Below are 25,920 nucleotides of genomic sequence, written 5' to 3' on the forward strand. Positions count from 1 at the left end.
AAGACAAAAGATAATGGGTGACTTGATACAGGTTGAAATAAAAAAGCAAAAGTAAAGAAATTTTATTCTAAACTATTATTTACAAACATATTTACAAGTAATTATTTCCTATAACACTAGAAGAACTTTCTAGAAATAATTCTCCCAGAAAGAGCTGAGAAAAAGGATGCTCAGCAGCAGGGGCCTGTGTCTTAACTGCCCTTGTGTAATCCTTGTAGCTCATTACTTTCAGTGGGTGTTCAGCTACAGGACAAGGAGTCACATTGTCTGGAGAGAGAGAGGAACCCAGTGAGAGGGCAGAAAGAACTCCACACTGCTGTGTGTGTCTCTGTGAGTGTGTGTGTGTGTGTCCATGTCCGTGTGTTTTGTTTTGGCCAGTGATCCAACCTAAATATCTCACGTCTCCCAACACCTCTATTTTTGGCTAAAAGCATACGCGTTCATCCATTCATTTGTTCATTAATTTATTCATTCAGTAAACAACCATTGATTGCATACTTATTGTGAGCCATACAGTATTCCAAGCACTGAAGTTCAGTGGTGAGTAAGGTAGATACAGTTCCCGCTCAGCCAGATGAGACTAACGACACCCCAAAATAAGTCAGTCAGTCATCATGTTAAATGCTGGAAAACTAGAACAGAGTGATGAAGGTAGAAGGGACTGGTGGGTGCTGCCTCCCATGGGGCTGTACCATGACAAAATCTGTGTACCCGACAACAACAGTAACAATAATACTTGAGGGAATCACGTAGTGGGCAGGGGTGGAGGTAGGGTGAAGAGTGGTCTAGAATCATCCCAGTGAGCATGATATTCTGCCTAAGGAGGACCAGTTTTGGGGAACATGAGACTTAGGATTAGGCAAAGTTGAGGCTAGGGCAGGACAAAATGTAACAGGCAGTCCAGTGAATTCTGGGCACGTGGAGGTTGGTACACACAGTGGTTGTGTAAATAGTTCCCAGTCATAATGATTAGAACTGTTGCACCTTCTACTTTAGGATGTGGGATTTTAGGAATAGATTCCATGTTTCAGGACTGACTTGGAATAATTGCTTTTCTATTTGTTTTGTTTCCGTCCTTTTGGTGTGGAAAAGTTACGTATAATGTGTGAACATTTGTAAATGGCATAATTTTTCTTCTCAGCCCACCACGTATTCTGTTTTAATTTAAAAGTGCTTGATGGCGGCATAGTAATCACACCTTGGTGGAATTCACAGGCAGGAGGTGCAGTCGGGTACTTTCATGGCTTGTTAGTCACGCTCCCTGGAGTTTCATTTCAATAATGAAATGACTGTTTTAAGCATAATCACTGGAAACTGCCAGTCTTTTCCATAAAGACTGAACAGAGCCTTTGCTTATTTTATAAAAACTAGGAAAATATACTTGAAAGAGATTTAGCTTTTCTGATAATTTGCTTAATGGAACACTTGGATGCTCAGGCACTGGGGATGTAATTGCCGAGAGGAAAACGCACTGGACATTTGGTGGATTCTCTGTTGAATCAGGTTTCTGGAAGCCTCTGTAGTAGAATGTTTACACAATAGGCATATTTTCATTGCTTTTCAGTCAGTGCAGCTGTATTCTTTCATGAAATATTACAATCATAAATACCATCTTTTCTTTTATAGGCAAATGGCATTCCTACAAAGAGGGCACGAAATGATGACTATGAGGTATATCTAAAGGTTTTTATATGTGTGTATCACTTCTGTTGTCTTTAAAGACCTTGATGATAGTTTGCATTTGTAAAGTGCTTCTGAATTATTCTCCCTGCAAAACTTTCATGTATATTCTGATGTTTTTCTTCTTCTGTAGTATCTCTTTAGGGCAGCTGGGGATGATATTACCATTTCACTTTTTTTTTCCCTTGTGGTAAAATATACGTAACATTTACTGTTTTATTTATTGCACACTTTTTAAATGTACAGTTCAGTGACGTTAAGTACTTTAACATGTTGTACATGTCACCACCATCCATCTGCAGAACTTTTTCATCTTCCCAACTGAAACTCTGTACCCAGCAAGCCCTAGCTCTCCATTCCCGCTTCTACCCAGCCCCTGGTAACCGCTATCTACTTTCTGTTAGTAAATCTGACTATTCTAGTTGCTTCTTTACCATTTCATTTTATAAGTGAAAAACCATAGAGAATCAGGAGATGAACCCAGATATTAGTAGGAAGTTATTATTTACCATTGTGGATGGTCTAAAGTAAAGGTATGAAAATGGGTCAGTTTATCATCTTTCTATTATAAAGGAAAAAGATGGTTTCAGAGGCTGTTTTAGGATCCAGGAACAAGTTTTTTAGGGGTAGAGGAGAAGAAAAAAATAGTTATACCAACTATATGCTAAACCAAATAACATTCTAAATATATCTTTTAAATATGTGACTGTCAAACCTTTCATAGTTCTTGCTTAGGACTAAACATTTGACTGATGTCTATCATCCCGTCTCTTGCTGTCAGCGCCTTTTTATCTTTCTGATGCCAGACAGCTTTTCCTGCCACCTTCTTTAGCCTTCTTTTCCCTTCCCATCCTTTTTGTCATCTAGTCTCTAGTCCGGCTGAAACTATGACCCCAGCCTTTGAATCCACTTCCAACAATAGCTGAGGGGCTGTTTAATTCCTGCCACCTTTGCCTGCCATCCATCTTGTATTTTCCTAGTAAACTAATGTTTGTCAGAATGGTCTGTAAGCCATCTACATTGGATCCACTTGGGGCACTTGCTAAAATTTCAGATTCCTGGCCCATTCCATATCTATTACATCAGAATCTCTGCTTGATGAGGACTGGTTAGTTTACATGTTTAACAAGTGTTTCAGAGCATTCTGTATGCACTGAAGTTTGAGATCCACTGCCCTGATGTTGAGTGAATAGACATTCAGGAACTCAGGTCTTCATAGGTTCATGGAGACTTTGTGACTTTGTGTGTTAACCTGGAAGCAGTTGGTTTACTGGGAAAAATGTATTCTGAATCCATACAGCCAACTTAAAATTTAATTCTTAGAATGTAGTTTATATGTCAGAGACTACCTGATTGTTTTTTTTAATTGTGTCCTATTTCCTCTGTCCTCCAGCCCCCAACAGCCACTTTTCTACTCTGTTTCTGTGAGTTTCGCCTTTTTCTCTTTCTTTTTTAAGATTCCATATATAAGTGATGCCACGCAGTATTTGTCTTTCTCTGGCTTATGTCAGTGAACATGAGGTCCTAAAGTTCCGTCCATCCTATTGCAAATGGCAGGATTTCCTTCTTTCTCATGGTTCAATAATATTCCTTTGTATGTATACAACATCTTCTTTACTCATTCATTTGTTGACGGGCACTTAGGTTGCTGTCATGTCTTGGCAATTGTGAATAATGCTGTAACGGGCATGGGAGTGCAGGTGTCTCCTCAATATCCTGTTTGTATTTCCTTCAGATGAATACCGCGAAGTGGGATTACTGGATCACGTAGTAGCTCTGTTTTTAATTTTCTGAGGCACCTTCATACTGTTTGTCATAGTGGCTGTACCAATTTACATTCCCACCAACATTCGCCCAAACCAGTGCACACGGATTCCCTTTTCTCCACATTCTCACCAATACTTGTTATTTCTTGTCTTTTTTGATGGTAACCATTCTAATAGACATGAGCTGATATCTCATCATGGTTTTGATTTGCATTTCCCTGATGACTAGTGGTACTGGTCAGTTGTATGTCTTCTTTGGAAAAGTGTCTACTCACGTCCTATGCCCATTTTTTAACCAAAAAAAATTTATTTTTGCTGTTGAGATTTTTATGTATTTTGGATATTATTCCCTTAACAGATATATGATTTGCATATATTGTCTTCCATTCCATAGGTTGTCTTTTCATTTTATTAATGGTTTCTTTTGCTGTGCAGAAGCCTTTTAGTTTAATGTAGTTCCACTTGTTTATTTTAGCTTTTGTTGCCTTTGGTTTTAGTGTCAAATACAAAATTTGATATTTTAAGAGATACAAAGAGGCTGGAAGGGTGATTTTCTCTCATTTTTTCCCAAGTACACAAAATCTACTGACTGCTTTTTCGTATCTTTTTTTTTTCTGCAATAAAAATAGAAGGGAAAAATAGAGAAAGAAAAGAACTGAAGGAGGAGATCAGTGTCCCTGAGCCATACCCAACTTTCTGAATGAAACACATCCCCTTGCATTTTTGTGATTTTCTAATAAATTTCAGCAGGCCAGTTATGGTTTATAATTAACACTGATCTGTGGATAACCAGACTAACATCAGCTTTGAAAAATTACAGGTCGTATGCACTGTAGCCGGAGAGAAGAAAGGCAGGCTGGAAATGCACTCTTAGTGATCAGGAACAAATGATGAGGGAGAGTGTGGTTTGCAGCTTAAAATTCAGACCTGATCCATTGTTCTTTTGGCCTAATTCAGGTTTCCGTGAGCAGGTTTGGTAGGTGTTGTTGTGCAGAAGGATTGTCACTAGCTTCGTCTTCTCTGTCACCTCTGAGTATTCATCTGCATGCATTTGTTCTCTTATAGCCAGACTTTCCGGGATGAATAAATTATGTGAACATCTGCCATTTACTTAGGTTTTTCTTTTTAACAGCTACTTCAGACATATTTAAACAGGTGCTGGGGTAGCTCATGAAAGAGCGTAGAAAATGAAACATAACAGCAGGCTTGTGTATAAGGTTGCTAGGATAGGTATGAGACATACTTCTAAGGAGCAATTGTCGAGAATTCCTTCTCATCTTTGTTCTCTGTCTCATTATGAGGCTGCCGTTTTGTCATTGGTAAACTTCAGCCCTATCTAGAAGAACTTAAAAACCGTCATTACTTTTGTGGCTCGATTTCTATTTCTATGTCTATTTAATTGTGTAAATGGCATTCTTTGAATTAATGGCATTCATGTTTCATTAAGAAAGCCCCAGATACTGTTTAGCAGTGCTTTAAACCAGAGGTTCTCAGCTCTGGCTGCATATTAAAATTGCCTGGAAAGCTTTTCAAAATAAGCAATGCCCTGTTCCATCCCAGAACCATTGAATTCAAATATGTGGGAGGTGGGGCTCTAGAAATCTTTCTTCTCTTTTTTAATCAGTTAAAGCACTCCAGGTGATTTTTATGCGTGGCACAATTGAGAGTAAGAATATTTAATCGCTTTAATCACACAAGTGATCTGTGGTGTAGGACTAGTTTTTTGGTATGTTCATTTCTAATCTGTTGTGAACTGATACTTTAAAACTACAGTCAAAATGAATTATTAGAGAAGTGTAATTCAGGTACCAAATTTTTATTATTAGGTTCAACAGTCATAAAAATTGCTCCATCAAGTTGCTATAAATGTTTCTAAGTGAACCAGTAACAACCAGCTTACAAACTAGCCTTGGTCCATGACCACGCTTGGAGTGGGACTTTTAAACCATTGCTTTGTTAAGTTGTTAAGTTACTGATACCAAAACGGCATGCAGGTCAGCTTTAACTGTACTTTCTCTTTGTAAGGCCATTACTGTAGGAAGTTAGTTTTACTCTCCATGGCCTAGAGTCTCCTTTGTTTTAAATACTCTGCAAAGTTCAGAAATAGAAGAAGAAGCAGTGGTCCTTTTGTACTGTAGGGAACCAGAGAGCACTAGATATGCACGCTAAACTTCGAAATTCTTGGTAAGCTTTATAACCACCTATACCGATAGACTTAATTTTAATTATGACTATAATAACTTGGATTTAAATATTGTTTTTTTAATTTTCAAAATCTTTTACTTCATAATTGTCTGTATTTTTATTTGAATTATGTAACTGATCTTCACAACAGCCTTCTGTGGAGTGAGGACGGAAATTATCACACTGATTTTGTAGACTGGAAAAGCGAGACATTCAGCTCTCACTCCTATTTTAGTTAGAAAATAGAAATTGACACAAGTTTCCTGACTCCATTCTAGTTCTGTCATGACTTTGGGAAAGATATTTCCAGAAATGTAGCAACTTCTAACACTGTGCAATGGTGGTCAGGTGACGTGACTGGGCATAAACTTTGTTGTGTTTTAACCAACTTCTCTAATATTTTAGAAGAAATTTAAAAGGCATAGGCAGACATGTGATGCAGACTCTAATCGTTTTTTGTGGGAAAAAGACTAAAGCAGTCCCATGCAGGAGATAAATGAAAAAATAAAGGATAGATTAAATTAAATTTTTTTCTCTTTGTTTTTTTTTAAATTGCAGAATTTGTTTAATATGATTGTAGAAGTACCTCGATGGACAAATGCTAAAATGGAGGTATGGAAATATTCTCTTAATATCAAGTGGAAATGAGAACTAATAATGATATAACTTTGCTTCAAGTTGTTTGCCATAGTATTTTGAATTTGGAATGGGTGACACCTTTTTTATAATGAAAACAGTGGAAAACATTCTTGTGAATTTACTTTGAATCTAATTACAAAAAGCAAAATATTATTCAAAGCTGAATTTACACTTTAAAGAGAGTGTTTTCCATTTTTTGCCTGCCTCGTTTGTTATACACATATAAATTTAATTTTTCTCAACTCCTCTGTCTTTGAAAATGACAAATATTTTCAGGGTTTTCTAAGGTTCTGAGATGTGTTTTGTTCATAGGACACGACTAAGACATACTTGGGGCCGATGGCAGTTTTAGTTTCTAAGGGCTCAATTCTCTAGATTTTGTTTTACTCTGCCAGGAATGAAAGCATCTCCCTGGCCGGCTCTTGATTACTGAACACTAGCTGAGATCATCTGCTGTTGCCCTGGTTAGCTTTCTTCCCCCTCTTCCTCCATGAAACATGAACCTCTTAAGAACTTCCCTTTTGCTTTTCAGAATTTTGTAGTTTCATCTCAGTTAGGTAAGATCCCTTATAGTTCTGAGTGAACTTTAATTTATGGCACTTAGTTGGCTGAGTTATTTAAGCCTTTTCCTACAACGTTGAGATAGCAAGTATTATTTCAAGTATTCAAGGATTATTGTGTCAGTATCTATTTCGCAGATTTCATCTTTGGAAAATTGTCAGTTATTTCACAAAGTCCTGGCAGTATTTTTTTGTTAATCCTTTAATAGGAACAAATAAAGATACTAGATTCTTCTTTTGCTCTTGCTTTTAGATACAGTGTTTTATCATGCTGGCCAGCTGGGTGTAGGATCAAGAACCTGTGAGATGCTGCCTAATTTAAGCAGCGTTTATTCAATCAAACATGGCTTCAGTTATTTTTTTGTATACCTCGTAGGATAGGTTTTTTTCTTTTTGCATAGCAATTCGGATATGTTTGATTGAAAGATAACTTTGAAATGAAATCACTTGGTGAAAAACCTTTAAGTTAACTTTATTGTAAGATTGATGGTAGAAGACCCAAGATTAGTAACAAATAGCAAATTGATTAATCCTTATCCTCTTGCCATTTCAGTAATTTTTATTATTTGTGTTAGAAATAAAGAGTGCATAAATCATAGAGTGCCTAAATATATAATCTGATGTTTCCTCTCCAGTTGTTTTTTTTTTTTTTTAATACAGAATGGTAAATTAGAAATAAGAGCTGGCTTAGTTTACTTTAAAGTATCTTCGATCAGTAAGTTGGAATGTGAATATTTAGTCTGATAATGGCAGATTTAAAAAATACTGTTTGAATCTAGGATTAATCATTTCTCATCCCCCTTCCCCCTTTCTTCTATGATCCACTTAGATTGCCACAGAGGAGCCATTGAATCCCATTAAACAAGATCTGAAGGATGGCAAGCTTCGCTATGTGGCAAATATCTTTCCTCACAAGGGTTATATATGGAATTATGGTGCCCTCCCGCAGGTAACATTTTTGTTATAATGGTAAAACTTCTCTGTCTTCTGAAAAAATTGCCTTGTAAATCCTGTGAACTACTTGAATTTAAATTGGTTCTGAGGACATGTCAGTGTGAGAGATTTGTAAATTTAAAATTTTTTTAATGTGGCGTTTTATTGTATCAATAAATTTTTTTTCAAACTATATATATGTCTATACTCAGGTTCTTGGCGTTAGGCATATAGAACACTCACATTTAGCATTTCAAACACATTTCTTTTTCTGGGCTTGGCTATTAAGAGTCAGTGAAAAGTATTTTATCTCCTTTATCTGCAGTCATTTCTTAGAATATGACAAGTTATGTTTTTGTATACATTCATATATGATAGCATGAATTTTGTTTTTTTAAACTTTAACATATGAACTTTTTAAATTATTAAAACTTTCAAAACTCATTGAATTGAATTAAGTGACTTAATTATTTACTATCTAGATCTATAATTTTTGATTGGGAAGCAATGAAAACAATGGCTAAGTATTGGTAAAGCAGCATTCCTATTACAGAATAACACTGTTTGCTTTTCTTTCTTTCTTACCCCTTTTTGTTTTGTTCTCACATTTCCTCACTCTTGGGAAGTGGTAACTCCTTCCAGGTTAGTGAGGAAAATTTAGAATATTCCAAGTCAGAAGTCTAGGTTTTGGGACATGGAGAAGCAGCTGTCTTTATCCTTATAAAAGCCATTAGAGCATCTGTCTATTTGGATGTTTAATTTTTGTATTTTAATTATTAATTTTAATATTTTGCATGACATTCCAAGATGTTTTTTGGAAAATATCTGAGAAGGGGCTTTGGTGTATCCAACTCAGAAAAACAGCTGCCCGTGTAGAATAAACATTCACAGGAAAAGAAAAAAGAAAATTGTTTTCTAAAGAGTCAGGCTGCCTTTGATGCAGTTGGACCACCCACATAGATACATTCTTGGTTAAAAGAGGCACTTCTGAAGTGATGTGCTAAGAATGAGAATGCCTGTTGAAACCAAAAAGGCGGGTTTTCTGACTCTCCAGGTGCCTAAGTAGACATTCTGTTTGACCTAGCAGTGAAAGGGCAAAAACATTTCTGTTAAGCTTAAGGGATACTGTCTGTAGGAGAAGATGTATGGATGAGGGGAAGGACAACCAAGTCCTTGAATTAGAAAAAGACAAAAACGGAGACATAAAACGTAGAGCAGGCAGAGCATAACTAGAGTTCATGTATTTGTTTATTGCATTAAACATTTACTAAGGATTTATATGCTAGGCAGGGTATTAGGTTTTGGGTGTACAAAGAAAAATGAGATATAAATGTAAGATCAAGGCAGCATAATAAGTGACTCAGAACGTGGCTTTTGGAGCCAGATTGCCACTTACTCATAATGTGACCTTGGGCAAGTTCCTTTGTGTGTTTGCACCTCACTTTCTTCGTCTGTCAAGTAGAGATGATTGAAGTCCCTCCTGCACATGGTCATGTTGAGGTTAAATGAGTTCTTGTGCATTCACCTTAGACCTGTGCCTAATGAATAGTGATCACGTTATCATAACTACTGGTGCTTTTATTATTACATGGTCTTTTTTCTAAAAGGATGTATAGTCTTCCGGGGGTGGGTGATGGACACCTAAGCCAGCAGTTACAGTGGCTCATAATAGTTGCTGCTGACCACCCACTACTAATTCTGAGCTTTGTAGTTTACCTGTTTGAGGTCCTGACAAATTTGTGTCCCCTCTGGAGGTGTTGGCATTTTCAGGCTGCTCTCACCTGCTCTTAGACTAGTCTGTTGGGTACCGTAGAGCTTCCTGGGTCATGAAAGGATTAGATGGCAGCCCGCTCTGCTCTGAATACACCTGGTGTCACCATCGCCTCCCGAGATCTCACACTCCCCTCAGCACCGTTTTTGCCCATATGAGACCCTTTTAATGGCTTCCTGTTGCTAAAGGGGTAAGATGTAGACTTCCTCGGTAGCTCCTCAACCCTGCATAACCCGGCCCCGCCTCTCCAGGCTGGTCCCGCAGCCTTCATCCTGCCTCAGGTCCATTCCACCTCGGCAGCTGCTCCAGTTGCCCTTGTCGCTTCCACACTAAGCCTTCCGTCACAGGGCTATTCGTTGGTTCAGTACACGTGTTTCGGGTACCTGACTTTTGCCAGGCCATGTTCTAAGTCCTGCAGGTAAAGCAGTGGTAAAAGTGACAACAGTTCTCCTGGGACTTTTATTCTGGGCAGAGAGATAGTATAGTACATCAGATGGTGACAAGTGTGTGGGAGAGAAATAAAGCAGCAGGTGGGGCTGGGGTGGGTGGGACTGTTGCCATTCAGAGAGGGGGAAGGCCTCAGCTAGGAGGTGGTACCTGAGAGAAGACCCAAAGGAAGTGAGGGCCGCCCAGGGGGACCCAACAGGAAACAGCAAGTATAAAGGTCCCCGAGGTGGAAGGACGCTTAGTGTGTCTGAGTGACAGAAAGGAGGCCAGTGTGTCTAGAGTGGAAGTGAGGAGGAGGAAACAGACTTGTATTCTCTCTGCCATTCTCAGCCAGATTTTTACTGCCTTTTTAAACCCAGACTCATGATGTAGCGTGTGTATGCGTGGGTTAGTCTTCAGCAAAAGTGTACACCATAGATTGCACAGAAGCTATGTGCCAAACAAAAATTAACTGTGTCGATTAATGTTTGTAAAAAATTGAAATTAAGCCAGTTGTTTATGGATAAGGTAATTGTACCTAATGCCTTTTTGATTCATTGTGCATGTTAAGACAGATTGAGTCCGTTAAAATGAAAGTTAGACCTGGTCCCATGTATGTTTTTGATCTCATGTCCGACTTTTCCTCTTGCTGCTCTTCCTGCTCGCCCATCCCTATACAGCCTTTTCACAATTCCTCTGAACAATCCTGCCTCGGGCCTTTGCACCCACTGTGTCCTCCAGCTTGGAACACTCTTTCCCTCCTTAGATCTTTGCTCATCAGTTGACTTTTTGATGTCTGTTCAGAACATCCTGTACAGTTTTAACCCTGCCTCCTGTACTCCCATTTCTCCTCCATACTTAATTTTTTCCTTTTTCCATTACAACTACCAACTTCTGACATGCCAAATAATTTAGTTATTTATTATGTTTGTTGTTAATTTCTTCTAGCTAAAATGCAGTCTTTGTGAGGGCAGAGATTCTGTCTGTTTTGTTCACTTATGTCTTCTGAGTTAACTCCCCAGCTTAGTTTCTGGCACAGAGGAGGTGATCAACATGTATTTTTGGAGTGAATGAATCCATAAATACATTATATGTGTTGCCTTTGGTTCATAGGCATGTATAGGTAGTTGGATTTTGCTCTTCTCTTATGATTTGTCTTGTAACAGCAGGAAATTTGTTCAGAGAAGTTACCAAGCCAACCATGCTTAGAAGAACATTTAAGCAGCAGAATACTGTTTAAGTAGAAGCCTCTCCACTTAGCTTGTGATTCATCAGTGTGCCCTCATTATTTCAGACCTTCAGCTGTCTAGACTATTTAATAACTTCTCCTGCACTAGCAACAATGCCTTCCTCGAAGTTTGAGTTTGGACTGGGCAAAAATCATCTTTGTTCATCTTTTTCCACTTGTTGATATATCTCACACATTATTCAAGTTCTGACTTTCTGCATGAATATTTAGAAGACCTGCGTGAACAATGTTAACTCACTAACCCGTGGTGAGTGTCAGCAGTATTATCTTGATGATGACACTGTTGCTACTGATATTAGCTGTTAATAGCAGAACAGCTGGTAGAGTCTTTTGCTCCAAATTAAAGCTGATAAAGTGCAGGTAGTGGCTGAGTAGATCTTACTTCTTTTGACTTGGAATAGAAATCCTGACTGATCAGGAAGTAGTTCTCAAGAAGCACCTGAATATACAACTCTGTACAATTCAGTGATTTTTTTCAGAGAGACCAAAGGACCAGAGCATGGTGATTACAGACGCATTGGTTAATATTCATAAGACTGTAAGGTAATGATCTCAAACATCTGCATGAAGATGAATAAGATATGTCTTAGGCTAGATCAATAATCTGATTTATTTATTTTTATAGCTTTATAGCTGTCCTTTGTATGACTTTAACATTATTTGTATTCCTGTTAATAAGTTGTTTTTAACTTTTTGCTTTTTGTGGGTCCATACTAAAATTTTTCTATGTACATTGTATATGTAGGTATATATTGCTATGTATATACCTGAGTCAGATTGCTAAATTGTGAGTTACACACCTATTTTACTTTATTAGGTATTTCCAAATTGTTTACAAAAGACGTCGTAACGATATATTCTCCCACCAGCAGTAGGGTTCCAGATGCCTTACCTCATTAACAGTATTTGGCATTATCAGACTTTTAAGTTTTTTTAAATAGTGTCTCATTTTGGTTTTAATTTGCAATTCTGTGATCAGACTGGGTATCTTTTCTTCTATTTATAAATCATTCATATTTCTTCTTTAAATTACCTGTTCCTGTCTTTGACCCATTTTGTATTGAGTTGCCTTTTTTCTTAGTTACTTGTAGAAGTTATTTCTAAATTCTGGATGCTAATCTTTTGTCCCTTTTGTGAAACAGATACTAAGATTTGGAATTTCCTTTTCTGGATATTTCTTTTCCAACCTGACTGCTTTTCTAGTTGTTTCTCTGCCTAGTTGTACACTTAAAGCTCCACTAGAGGGAGTAATTAAAGTTTTAATTTGTCAAGATTTCCTCTCCTGGTGATTGCTTGAAATTATACTATATTTCCAAATTAAGTTAGGAGTCATTTAGTATGAATCTCTTTTTGTAGTGAAAAACCAAGCCCTGGAGATATGAAGTGTGAAAGGCAGGACTGGAAATACAAAGAGCCAGTTGGTGTTTCTGCTGGTAAGGGAAATCATGAACTGGCCCAATAATTGACAACATGGTTATAACATAAGAATTTTGTATGTGTCTACTTATTTCCTCAACAGAAGAAACTAAGTTGATAGGTAATATTGAAAGTGGAGTTCTGAAGGGAATGTAGACCAATCAATCAACAGAGAAACCCACCAAAACCAAATGGAGTACAACTTGCATGAAGACAGTTTTTGTGTCGGTACAAGGAAGGACTGTTGTAAAAATTAACACTGATCAAAATGGGCTAAGTTATCTCATGAGTCTGAGTGCTTCCTGTTCACTGGTAGTATTTGTGCAGATTATGAATGACCACTAACAGTCACAGAATTCAGGGCTAGGATGTATCCAGCAGTTGTCTTATTTAAGCCATTCTTTTGTAGGTGAGGAAACTGAGGTCTGGATGTTTTGGCCAAGGTAGTTTCTGGCTAAAGTAGGACTAGAATCTAGATATCTTCCTCGAGGCCAGAGTGACTTCTAGCCTGTGACGTTTGCTCTTCTGAGAGTGGGAGTGAGATTCAGGAAGATTTGAGAAAGGGTTCCTGCATTAGGAAGGAGGAACCTCTCAGCCCTTTTCTGCTTCTGCTTCTAGGTTTACTGATTCCAATTATACCTCAATCCCATCTTGCTTTCTCCAGCACATTAAGGTTGATTTTGTAGCATTTCTGACGAAAGCTACCCCATTGTTAACATGATGTTCTTCAGGGTGTTGACTGTGTCCTGTTCATTTCTGTTTCTATCTCCTGGCCCAGAGTAGGTCATCAATAAGTCTTTACTCAGTGAATGCATACCTGGTAATAGAATACAAGAAGCAGTAAGGGGAGCAATGGGAAACAACAGAACCTCTGTAGGAAAATATACTTAGGAGATTCTAAGAGTAACAGAAGGTATTAAAAGAAGAGAATCATGAATAAGATTATATCCAAAAGTAATTGCCATTCAACTACTATTGTTATCAAAACTTGGGCATCATAACATAATGATTAAGAGCACGTGTTCTAATACCATTGCCAGCATTTAGAAACTGAGCTTGGATGAATTTAAACTCTGTGTGCTTCGGTGTACCTATCTGTACAATGGGGTTACTAACAGTACATTCTTCATGGAGTACATGTGTGTGTAAGTCTGTGTGTGTCACTTAGAAGGGTGTCTCTCACCTATAACCAGTATGTAAGATTAACAGTTATATTTATTATTCTTACGTTTTTATTGGTAATGTTAGTATTTGGGGTAGTGAAATGTTATTAGACTTGGTTTGCTGATTTTTTTTTAATTTTTTTGGTGAGGATGGATCAGTTTATTCCTGAATATGTTATAATTAGGATCAGAAGAAAAAATACAGTAGTTTATCTAGGGTTTAGTTATAAATAAGGATCCATTTTAAATTATCTTTATAAAATTAGAGGAGCCAAGCTTGGATAGTCTGAAATTCTAGAGAGCATTCTTGAGATATCATAGCCTCTGCACATCTTGTAAGTGTAAATCTGAGAGAAGTAATTTCAGGGAACGTCCTTAGTTCCATTTAAAATCAGCTCACTATGAGGCTTTGGGGAAGGATAGTGTCTAGGGGATATTTAGATTTGATAACAAATTTCTGTTACGTTATTTGTTGATAAAAATGCCCATGGATGTATTTTGTAGGCGACAGGGTGTAGTTTTTCAGTAAACTGAAGAGTTGGCATCTTTTCACTTTTTCTTGCAAGTCTTGAGCTTTGATAACAAAGGTAGAGGATTTTTAAAATGGAATGAAATGGGGCAAAAATGGATTTTTCTTTTTTTGGTAGAGCTGTCTTGTTCTTGAAGGGAGAACCGGGTTTGTTCTAGTAGAAGTCATTTAAAGTACAGGAAGTTTATTTTCAAATCTGGAAAGCCATACCCAGTCCTGGTGCCATGCCAGGGGAAGCGGTGCATGGTGGAGACATCAGTCTAGACCCTGGAAACAAGGGCAGAGACAGCGGGAGCATCTGAACTGAAGCTCTAGTAAAAGTAAGCGTGAACTTAGACACTGACTAAACCTGGAGGAGGCGTCTGTGTGGAAATACACAGACAAACAGGAGACTGAGGGAGGAAATAGTATAAATCTGCTTTAATTATTATGATGCTTAGGGATGTACTGGCCTGTTGACATTGAACCTGTTGAATTTCTGAGAATTCTTCCCTTGGATCGTGGCTATCTGTAAAACTTCATGATCATGTGGAAAGATTAAGATACATTACAGTGAGTATTAACCTACATCTTTGCTTCCCCCACCCCTCTTTTTCTTAGACTTGGGAAGATCCCAGTCGAAAAGATAAGAGCACAGACTGCTGTGGAGATAATGATCCTATCGACGTCTGTGAAGTCGGCTCCAAGGTTTGTGTCGTAGGCTGTGGTATTGTAACGTGTTCTGCTGTATTCATGCTGAGGAATTTCAGTTCTCATTGGAAGGCACCGCCCCTTCAAAGTTCTAGCCTATCGATCCCTCTGATATCAGCCCTCTTTTGTATCTTTACTTCCTTCACTTAAACTCGGGTTTGGTGAGCTATAGCCCAGGCCAGTCAAATCCAACTCACCCCCTGTTTTTAGAAACGGCAGAACTGTGGGTTATCTTACCATTGCCTACAGCTGCTCCTGCACCACAACCGCGCTTGAGGAGGGCAGCAGAGAACATACAGTCTGCAAGGCCTGAAGCCTTCACTACCTGAGCTTTTACAGGAGAGGTTTGCTGAGTCCTGTCTTCTAATTCCTGCCCCGTTTTCCAGACAGGAGGTTCAACACTGATGAAAGTCAGTTCATACTCTTTTCTTGTGCATGCTTCCAGGTCACCAGGTCCCACTGGGGACAGACAAAACCTCCAATTCCATTGGTTGCTGCTGCCATAGCCTTCTGTGTGTCTTTGGTCCATCCTGTCTCCTGTTTCCTGCTGCATTTATTGCTAATGTTTATTGTTCTCTGCAGACATTAAACTCCTTTTCCCCTTAGACTGCCAGACATCTATGTCTACAAACACTGTTTCTTCCCTTCTTTCTGTTACTATGAGACCAGGGCTGGTTTTTATCCAAGACCCAGGTTTCCCTCTGTGCTCCAGATCCTGTCGCCTCCTGCCTCTTGAGTGACGGTATTTTCTTAGCTCTTCTTTGTCCCGTGTTTACAACTTCTTTTTCTTTATTGGCTTCGTCCCACATGCCTCCTCTCTTCTTCCTTTTCATAAGAAGACTTGTGAAAAGAGTTTAAACACTTAGCTGTCTCCTCCTTCCCCCTTGTTCTTCATCTTATTTCAAAATTGTTTCCATCCCCCCCGTCATTTCAATGAAACTGCTCTTACTGAGGCCGCTGGTCACTTTCTTTTAACCAAGTCCAACAGGCCTGTTTCATAGGTTTTGTCTAACTTGAATATACCTTAGGATTTTATACCTTTAACCTTGTCTTCCTTCTTAAAACAGTCTCTTCACCTGACTGATTATATCATAGGATCTTGGACATCCTCTAATTCTGGTTCCTGCTTCGTTTCTTTGGTAACCTCCTTTTCGTCTGCTGCCCCTTGAGCATTGTTTAGCTTGAGGGTTGTGCCCTTGTTCAACTCTTCCTCTCCTCCCGTGGGGACTGCCTTGGTGATCCAATCCCAAGCATTCCTGATTTTGCTGTCTAATTAATATCTCCAGCTCAGACCTGTGTTCTCAGCCACCGACATCTACATGCAGGTGTCTCCCATGCATCTCAAACTCAGTGTACAAAACTGAATTCAGTATTTTCTCTTATGACACCTGTCCCCCTTCCCTCCTCACCTCTAGATTCTTAAGCCAAGCTGAGGTATCTTGGGGCATCTTTGGCTTCCCCTTGTCCCATTGATCACGAAGTCCTGATTCTGTTCTGAACAGCCTTCCATTATCACCGCAGCTAGCCTTGTCTGTCCCCAGTTACATCCCACTTGAATTACTCCTACTACTGACCAGTTTCCCTGCTGAACCTTATTTTCCCTCCTGTCATTTATTCCAGACTCTCTTCCTGCTTTTCTCTTTTTTAGTGCCTGTCCCGCCTTCGTTTCTGGCTTCATCTCCTGCCCTCTTCGTTGTCACTGCCCTGCGGCTGTGCTGAACTTCAGGTCTGCAGCTCTATCGGCTCTTACTCGCGTCCAGGCCTCCACAGCCTGTCCCTCTACATAGAATGGAACATTCTTCCTCCTTCACTTGATCTTCCTTCCCCCTTCTTTCACTTCACCTCTGCCTGCTCGTCCCTCAGATCTCGACTGAGATACCGCTTCCTCTCGGAAGTCTCCCCTTACCCTCGTGGACCGCGGTGCGGGCTCCCTGGTCTGTGCCCCTCAGTACTGAGAGTGCTGGGCGCTGGTGTGGTCCTGTCTGTGAGGCGGCAGTGAGCTCTGTGGGGACAGGATTCAGCGCCTCACACAGCATCTGCTCGCGGTAAGACGTCTCCAACCGAATCACTGCTCAGATCGTGTTCTTCTAGCTGAGATTAAGTCAGTTCTCACTGGAAACCTGTGTCAGTGCCTGTAGGCTCCTAGACTTGTTATCTAGTAAGTAGTTTCCTCGGATCCTCTGTCACTTTTTTTATGTACTGTATTGTTTTGTTACTATTCTCTTTTCTTTCTCTTCTTCCTTCTTCTCCTTCCTTATTCCTCTGCCTCTTTTTCCTCCTCTTCTTCACCCTCTCCTTAGACTTTCTGTTCCTTCTCTGCTTTTTCTCCTGTTCTTCCACTTCCTTCCTCTTCTTCCTGGTTCTTCTCTTCTCCCACCCCCTTCCTCCCTCTTCCTTTCCTTTCCCGCCTCTTATTCCATTCCTGGAGGAGAGGGCCACATCCCACTCAGAGTTCTAGTTTTATACCCGGTTAGGGACACACAGGGGCTCATTTGAGTGTATGTGTGTGTGTGCGACCCTGTAATTCCTCTGTCTCTCCAGCATAAATATGGCCAAGCTGTTTGCTTTCTTTCAAATTTAAGCTATAGTTTAAAAGTTTATTTTGGGACATTTTTAGTGAGAACCTCCTCTGCTCCAGATGCCATATTATATACTCTGGTCACTTTCCAGTGTTGTATTTAATGATGAGAAGAGTCACTAAATTAAATGACATTACACTGATAGAATGTCTATAGAGTAGAAAACTTATTCTGAGGGTGTAATCCTTGGGGCCACTCAGTTCATATTAAGTACAGATTATTAAGTTAATTTAAATTCTTATGCAGATATTAAGGGTGAATGAAAAGATTAAATGAAAATGTCTTATTTTCACTTTTGTAAAAATTTGTCAGTGAGCATGTAATTAATGAAATTGGTAACTGGAAATCATGAAAATCTATGTACCTGATAAATTTATTTGACTTAGTAATACTAATTCATTATTGAAAAAGCAAATGAATCCAAGAAAACGTGATATACAGACTTTTAAATAAACCTGTCAAAGTCACTAAATAAGTGGATCAAAATTAAAATTTTCAAATGTAAGTGATTTTTAATAAGATATTAATTAATCTTGAAAGCATACTTTTGTATTTTACGTAGGAAAGTTGGTACATAGTAGGTGTTTAGTACATTATTACTGAAAATATATTGACTAATTATTGTTGTATTTTGTGTAAATGTAATATTAATTAGAAATGACCAAGCGAATATACTGCTGGTTTAATGTTGATCAGAATATTGCGAGGTATAGGAGAAATTCTTACGGACCAAGAGCTACCAAGAGAAGGGCAGACATCCTTGAATGATAAAATAATTAGATGTTATATAAAAGGGAAAAAAAGGGTTTCTGTGTACTGCCATTGCCAGTAAATAAAATATAGTTTATTTTAGAACGTATCATTTTATAGGTCTTGCTACTATGTAAACCCAGTAATTACTAAAACACTTTTTTTCCTTCCATGGAAACAGGTTTCTTATTTTTGCCTGGTTTTATTCTTATCTTTGACCCAGACTGCTTCAATTTTTAGGATTTCTTTCTTTCAATAATATGTTTTTCAAGAAAATTTTAATTAGTTATAGTCATAGAGGTTAAGTATAAACCTTCCCTCACAATCCTGCTCTCCCAATAAATCATATTATTTTAATCTTTCCATGTTTTCTTCTTTCTTGGATAAATATGTAAACATTTTAATTTTGTTGGATATTTTTTCCAGTTTGTTTCCTGTTAGATAAAGTTGATAAAGTTAAACGTTTTCCTGAATGTAGCCTTTTCTTTTTAGTTTCTTTTGGGATAGCTGCCTGTGGTAGGCAGAGTTCCTAAAATAGCCCTCAAAGTTGTCAGTCTCTGGAATCTGTGAATATGGTAAGATGTTACTCCCTTAATTATATTATTTTATACAGCACAATTACTTTAAGTAGGAAGATTATCCTGAATTTCCCATGCAGGTCCATGGTAATTACACGAGCCCTTAAGAGCAAGGAGTTTTCTCCGGCTGGTGGCAGAAGTCAGAGGATGGGATTGTGAGAGGAACTGATATACTATTGCTGCTTTGAAGATGGAGGAAAGAGGGCAGGTGAAAAGGAATGTGGTTGGCTTCTAGTTGCAGAGAGCAGTCCCTGCTTGACATCCAGCAAGTTAAGGGGGACCTCAGACCCGCAACTGCAAAGAACTGAATTTGAGGGGATTCTCCTTTAGAACCTTCAGATCAAAGCCCAGCCTGGCCAGCACCTTGATTTCAGCCTTGTCAGGCCATAAGCAGAGAACCTAGCCATGCTGTGCCTGGACTCCTGACCCATGGAAACTGTGAGATAATAAATTTACACTCTTTTAAGCCTTTAGGTTTATAATAATTTGTTACGTGACAGTAAAAACCTAATATACAGGATAACAGGCTTTCAGCAATTTTAGTTTCCGTGGTTTTTTATATTGATTGGGTCCAGTTGAAGTTTTACTTCATTCTTCAGATTCTGAATCAGCACAGAACTTCTGTTGTGGGCCACTGTTCTATTCTGCTCGGTCCAGGTCCCCAAGAGTTAGCAGTTGACAAATGTGAGCTGCCAAGTACCTGCAGAGCCCAGAGAGAACAAATACCGTCTGGAGGGGACCTCTTACGTTCTTGTTCATGCATCTGTGGTTTCTTTTGCTCTTCATCTTTACATCAAGGAATAAGTGATACAGTCTTCATTTTACTGTTGAGAAACTAAGTCCTACAATACCGTGTGGAGTAATTGGCCTCAGGCGCCTTCTAGGAATGGTGGAGGAAGAATTCGACCCCACATATTTGTGACTTAAAAATCGTATCTTTTGAAATGCTTTTAGAATAGCTGGAAAAGTCTATAATAACCTTATTCTGATTCTGCTTAAAACCTTTGAGGCATGTCTATGTTCTTGTTTCAGAATGTCAGCTCATTTTTGAAACGTGGTCAGCTATGTAACTCCCAGGGAATTAGTAACAGAATCTGCTGTGTACGTTAATTTCCTCACAGAGTAGACTGAGAGTTTTAGAATGGAACTGAGAAAATAGGATTCATCTTATATGCAAGCAGTTTTAGTTAATGAGATCCGAAATAATATTTAGTAAATACGAAGCAAGTACGTAACCACCCTCTAAACAGTAGGTCTTCGTTGGGACTGCGCTCCTTTGTCTTGTGCCTGGCTATGCCTGGCTATGCCTGGCTAGTCCTTAAGTCATCTGTAAGGAGCGTCGTAGAAGAAAGCCTCTTTTAACACCACATTGTGAATGGGCAAAGGGAAAGGAGCAGAGTCCTGGAATTTCATAATAGACTTAGAATCACAGGCATAGAAGTTTTTAAGGTATAAGTTCTTTGAGAAGTATTATTCATTTGGTATCTAACCAGATGTGTTCTGCATAAATTTGTTGAACTGCTCTAGACCAAATTGAGTTGTATGTAGGGTGTTCTTAAGAATTTTACCATTTGTTCCTAAGTATCTTATCCTGAGTTTTTGGTTTGAGAGAATTTCCTTTCCAGTTTTTAAAGGTGTTATATAGCAAGGCAGGGGTGTGTCTAATCCCTTTCTGTTGCTTATGAGATCAGAGGGCATTTATCATTCTGATGCAACGTGATAATCCCCAGACATGCTTCTTGCTTGCCCTTGTAACTATAAAAATCTCAAATCTGCTCTCACGCTGTATGAAATTTCAAAATAAGTATGAATAAAAATCAAACAATTCAGAATATGCCTTTAAAAGCTATATGTGATCCCCAGTAACTCCGATTGACACCCCTGCCAGCGGGGTCTCTGCAGGCTCCCCAGCTTTGGCACTGTTGACATTCCAGGTGGATGATTCTGTTACAGGAGACAGTCCTGTGCAGCATCCCTGGCGTCTTCTGTTAGGTGCTGATAATACCTCCCCAGTCGTGACAGCCAAAAATGTCCCCAGACATTGCCAGATGTCCTCTAGAGGGCAAAATTGCCTCTGGTCGGGAACCAGTGATCCAGTTTATCACTGCGTAAATCAATATAGCCAGCCTTTCATTGATGAGTGTGTGGTAACTTTGACTTTGAACACTTTTGTTTTATAAAGGACCTCCTGGCATGAGGTGTGTAAGTCTCCCCAACAAGATTGTAAACCTTTAAGAAAGGGGATGCTTTCTTTTTGTATACCCAGTGTCTGATACAGTGCTGGATACTTAGTGGAGCCTAAACATGTACGAGTCTGATTAATATAATTGCGCATATTTTCCCAAAACTGGTATTTCAGTTTAGTTTATACAGTCACACTAATCTGTTGTGTAAACTAATTACAACTTCATGTAGGTTTATATTAAGATTTTAGATTCATTTTGCAAATGTTCTGCAAGGATTTATTTGACGTTATGGTATAAGATCTGGTTTTTTCTCTCAAATAATTTGAAGACACAACAGTGGATTTCTTTTGCAAGCCACGATTTCCAAATGTAAAGCTGCATTTTGAATCACGAAGGAATTATTCTGAAGTGTGTGTTCAAATTTCAGCTTACAGTGAAATTCTATAGCTAACTAGACCTTTAAAAATAAAAGGCTATAGAAAGAATGCATGGATATAAACTTGGCATTGGCAACTGGAAGGAACCACTGAAATAACTTTCTTTAGCACAAGGAACATCTGCTTCAACATCATGCTGTTTCTTGGTTTCCTTCAAAATCTCTTTAAAGCATTTTATGAAACCTGCTTTGTCTGTATCTTTAACATATTTATATATTTCTTTGTCACTCATTATCTTCTTAAGGCTATATTCGAATATGTTAAAAATTTACTTTTACTGGTAACTGATAAATATGGTTTGCAGAAAAGCTACTGTGGAGCAGTTTCAAGGGATTCTCATGTCTCTTTACCCCTAAGCAGCAGAAGCCAGATTTATATTATGCCATGATATACTTGGGTTTATTTTCTGTTTAGTATGAGTTTCTAGGCCCAGTACATTAAATTTTAAGATCTCTAAGTAACTTCAATTTCCAAAAAGGGATCAAGATACCTATTCTAAAAAAGGGTATCATAAAAGGCTTTATGACTGTGTTTACAATATTTTTTAATTATTAAATTTTGTTACATTTCAGTCTATAGTTCTTTTAATCCTTCATATGGATTTTTATGATATATGAGTAAACTTTTCCAAAGCCTTGCAAATATTGAGGTTCTTTTCTCTTTAAAGGTCCTTTCTCGTGGAGATGTTATTCGTGTGAAGATCCTTGGGATTTTGGCTCTTATTGATCAGGGTGAAACAGATTGGAAATTAATTGCTATCAATGTAAATGATCCTGAAGCCTCAAAGTTTCATGGTAAGTCTGTAACTTTCCAGAAACAGAAGTAAGTCAGTGTGTCATTGGAGTTCTTAGAATTTAAAAGAGGCTTGTGTAAAGCACAATGTATATATTGGGACTTAAATTTATATGTTTCATTTTTTTATTCTTGCTCCTTGGAATATAAAGGGCAGTCCAATATGATTGTGTCTAAGTTGTTCCTCCTCATGTTGCTAGGAGGAATGAGAGAAAGAAAGGAATGTGGACGGACAAATGATACTTCAGATTAAGAAAGTACTTCCTATGGGGTTCCTTCTTCCTCCCATCTTCCCTTTCTCCCTTCCTTCTTTTTCTTAAATCTCTCTTTTATTTGAGTAGCAGGAAAAAAACTAAAGAAGGGGAGTGTTCATCAAGGACATAAGCTGTTTCTATACCTAGTTTTTGTTCTGTCTTGTACAAAGGAAGGGAAAGATAACTGCCCTCTCTCTAACAAAGTTTTGATGTCCCAGAATTTAAGTTGCAGAAAGAGCTTGGTATGATGAAGAGTTGACTTCCCCTGGAGTCATAGACTTCAGCTTGCCATCTGGCTATGCTGCTTCCTACTGAGTGACTTTGGGTAGATCATTTAACTTCTCTGAATTTCAGTTTGCTCATCTGTCCGTGGAGGTAATTATACTTACTTGTGAGGTTGTTGACAGTATATGAGATTTACTTAAAGCATCTGGCTGTCACATATCGAGCGTTGAATATATGGCCACTGTTATTATTCTTTGACCAATTATTCCCCCTGTTTTTCTAGCCTTTTTCCTTTCAGGCTTATCCTTATTCAGGATCTTTGTTTTTTCCTAGACCTCCATTCTTATCCCAACTGGAAATATACCGTTTCTGAATTGACTAATACTCATTAACTCATGTTTTAACCTCTCTTAATTTCTGTGTGTTTGAAACCTTTTCCTGCACATGGAACGGCAAGAGTGATTTTATGCCGGTCTTGCTTGTAATTGAGAAAGGAAGGGGTCTGATAGGGTGAAGTACAAATAGCCTCAGGGTCAAAACTAAAACTTGAAAACCGCAATTAAAATATGAGACTTGAGCCTATAATATGTACATAATAATGTCTACTAGGACAGCACCATATATATTTGTTATCTGTCCATTGTTTTACCCTGGGTTTCTTTATTACCATATTTCTCTTATATATATGTAACAAAAATAAATAAATACCAAGTTTAAAAATTTTTAATACATTAGCTGCTCCTCAAATGAGAACTGATAATATAATGCTGCCACAGCCAGCAAAAGCAAATCATCCAGCTGATTCATTTGTGATGTGTCACACTAAGGTCATGACACTCTACTGAGAGCTGTCCCTTTAAACTGGAGAGGCTGAGAATGAAACTAGTCTATAGCCCAGTACTGTTGGCGATGTGATCAATATTTTAAACTCCCTAACATATGCCAAACACTGGTGCCTGTCCTAATACACATTATTATTCTTAATTTAGAAGAATCTCAAAGGATTTAAATAATTTGCCCAAGTCTGCACATTTAGTAAGTAGTAGAACTATCATTTGAACTCATTTCAATCTGATTATTATCCATGGTCCATACTATACTGAGCACTTCATTTTTGTAGTAATTTGCAGTATTTGTAACTAGCAGTTTTGAAACCAGATTTCACAGGCTAAGTACCTTACTTCTTCTAGAGTTTCTTAAGGATTAGAATGAAGCATTTTAATTCTATTTTCACCTTATTTCTGTTTGCATCCAGAATGGAGATGACTTTGTACTTTGGGCAACATCTTCTAAATTCTTGTTGTGTAGACTTGTACAGAAAGGCATGCAGAAAAGCTGAGGCCTATTAAGGTTGAGAGGAAATTATCAAACTAGAATAATTAAGATAAGAAATGCTTGTTTTGAAGGAAAAAAGATCTTTCTTTCATTACATTAAAAAGTGAATACATATATTATCTTCATCTTAAATACAACAATGCTTCATAATGTTTTTAAAATCTTTAAAGACTAGGTGAGTATTATTGACATATGCTCTAAAATGGTAGCTGACATCGTGCTCTGTGTTTATTTCCCGGGTGAATGAGGTATACGGGGGGAAATGGAAGCTGTTTACACCAAGGATGTTTGCATATTGTTCACAGGGGAGAGCACCAGTACCTGAAGAGCTCTTACGTATCTAGATTTTGTAAAGTACATTCTGTAGTTTTAAGAGTTATGAGTGTTTTCTTTTATGACTTCTCATTCCTTTTACCTGCATGTTACTGTAATATATTCCACATTTCTTCTCTTTTCTCTCTTATTTTATAGTGACCCAAGAAAAAACTGTAGGCGCAAATTGAAAGGCTGAAGAGATTGCAGTATAAATTTTTTTTTTTAATCCTAAATCATAGAATACTAGGTAACCTGTGAATCAGCATTTATTTTTAGCAGTCAGTTGTGGTTTCGTTGTAGTCATGAGGAGAGGCCAGCTCATGGTCCTAGTACTCTGCCATCTTCTCAGCTTTTATTTTCAATTTAAGCTCAAGTTTTGGCTTATATTTATTCTATCTCTCTAACATCACCCAGCTATTTTCTCACACAATTTCAGACAAAAGACAGAGTTTCTGTTGTCCTGCTGCTCAAGCAAATATTAATGGGCGGACATCATTCCTCGTCTTCCCTTTTCTTCTTCACTACTTAGCCTAGTGCGCTGTCTGTGCTTTATCAACACCTCTAAAGGGGGCTTTGAGGGGCTGAGAGACGCTCGGGCATTACGAGAGTTGAAAGCATCCTAAATTTGTGAAGGAATTTTCACAAAATCAGTTTATGTGACTTGATTACTCTATTTAATAGTTTTATCTTGTATCATCATAATTCATCTTCTAAAGGTGCTTAACTTATAATTCAGGGGGAGCTGAAGCATTGTAAGCATGTGGCATATTTTATAGAATGTTACAGGTTAAAAATAGAGCCTTGGCAAGGGCGAGGAAGCCTCAGAAGGAAAGGCAGCAACTTCATGGTTTTGAGATTGGGAGAAGCGTCTCTAGGACAGCTTACGGCTTTAGTAGAGTGAGGTAAAGCTATGTGTTTGCATTCCTATGATTAAATAAACATTAGCTAATGGAAATTGACAGTTTGGTGCTGTTGTGTCTACTGGACATCTTTGAAAATTAATTAACAGTAATTTCAAGTCAAGCACCCTGTAAACATTTTACTGTGTGTCACTCCCACATGTACCCTCTAAAAATCATGAATATAAGATCTTGAATGGCATTTTTTTAATTATAAGAAATAGTCATATACTTGGGGGAAAAAACTCAGAAATATAAAAAAGGTGTATCAAACATCCTCCGTCCCTCTTCTCAAACCCCACCCACCCGTCTGACTTCTCACATCTTCTCCCCGTATGGTTTTTAGTTCTCTTGAGTGGTTGCTCCTCTTCTGTGAACAACGTGCTCACACCTCTGTTTCTTAATTTATGTCTTTTCCTTGCTGACCCAACTTGCTGCTTTGAAAGATTAGGAATCTAACGTCTTACACATTTCTCAGTTTGGTTACCCTATTTCTTCTCCTGTTATCTTAGTAACTCTAGGTATTACACTTCAAGCTGTATTTATGGCTTCATTAATTTTGAA

The 25,920-nt window shown here is 38.2% G+C and overlaps 1 protein-coding gene across 2 annotated transcripts in view; it reads left to right on the forward strand.

The window, feature by feature from the left end:
* Nucleotides 1-25,920, forward strand: part of PPA2 (inorganic pyrophosphatase 2) — a 78,753-nt gene that overhangs the window by 15,955 nt on the left and 36,878 nt on the right. The window contains exons 3-7 of one of the 2 annotated variants that reach the window (XM_031468310.2): nt 1,627-1,671; nt 6,189-6,242; nt 7,659-7,778; nt 14,917-15,003; nt 22,204-22,330. In XM_031468310.2, coding sequence (XP_031324170.2) covers nt 1,627-1,671; nt 6,189-6,242; nt 7,659-7,778; nt 14,917-15,003; nt 22,204-22,330 — 433 coding nt within the window. The remainder of the gene's footprint in view (nt 1-1,626; nt 1,672-6,188; nt 6,243-7,658; nt 7,779-14,916; nt 15,004-22,203; nt 22,331-25,920) is intronic. The other variant, XM_064484433.1, reaches the window with a different exon arrangement.

Source organism: Camelus dromedarius, chromosome 1 (genome assembly GCF_036321535.1).
Source record: "Camelus dromedarius isolate mCamDro1 chromosome 1, mCamDro1.pat, whole genome shotgun sequence".
Lineage (NCBI taxonomy): Eukaryota > Metazoa > Chordata > Mammalia > Artiodactyla > Camelidae > Camelus > Camelus dromedarius.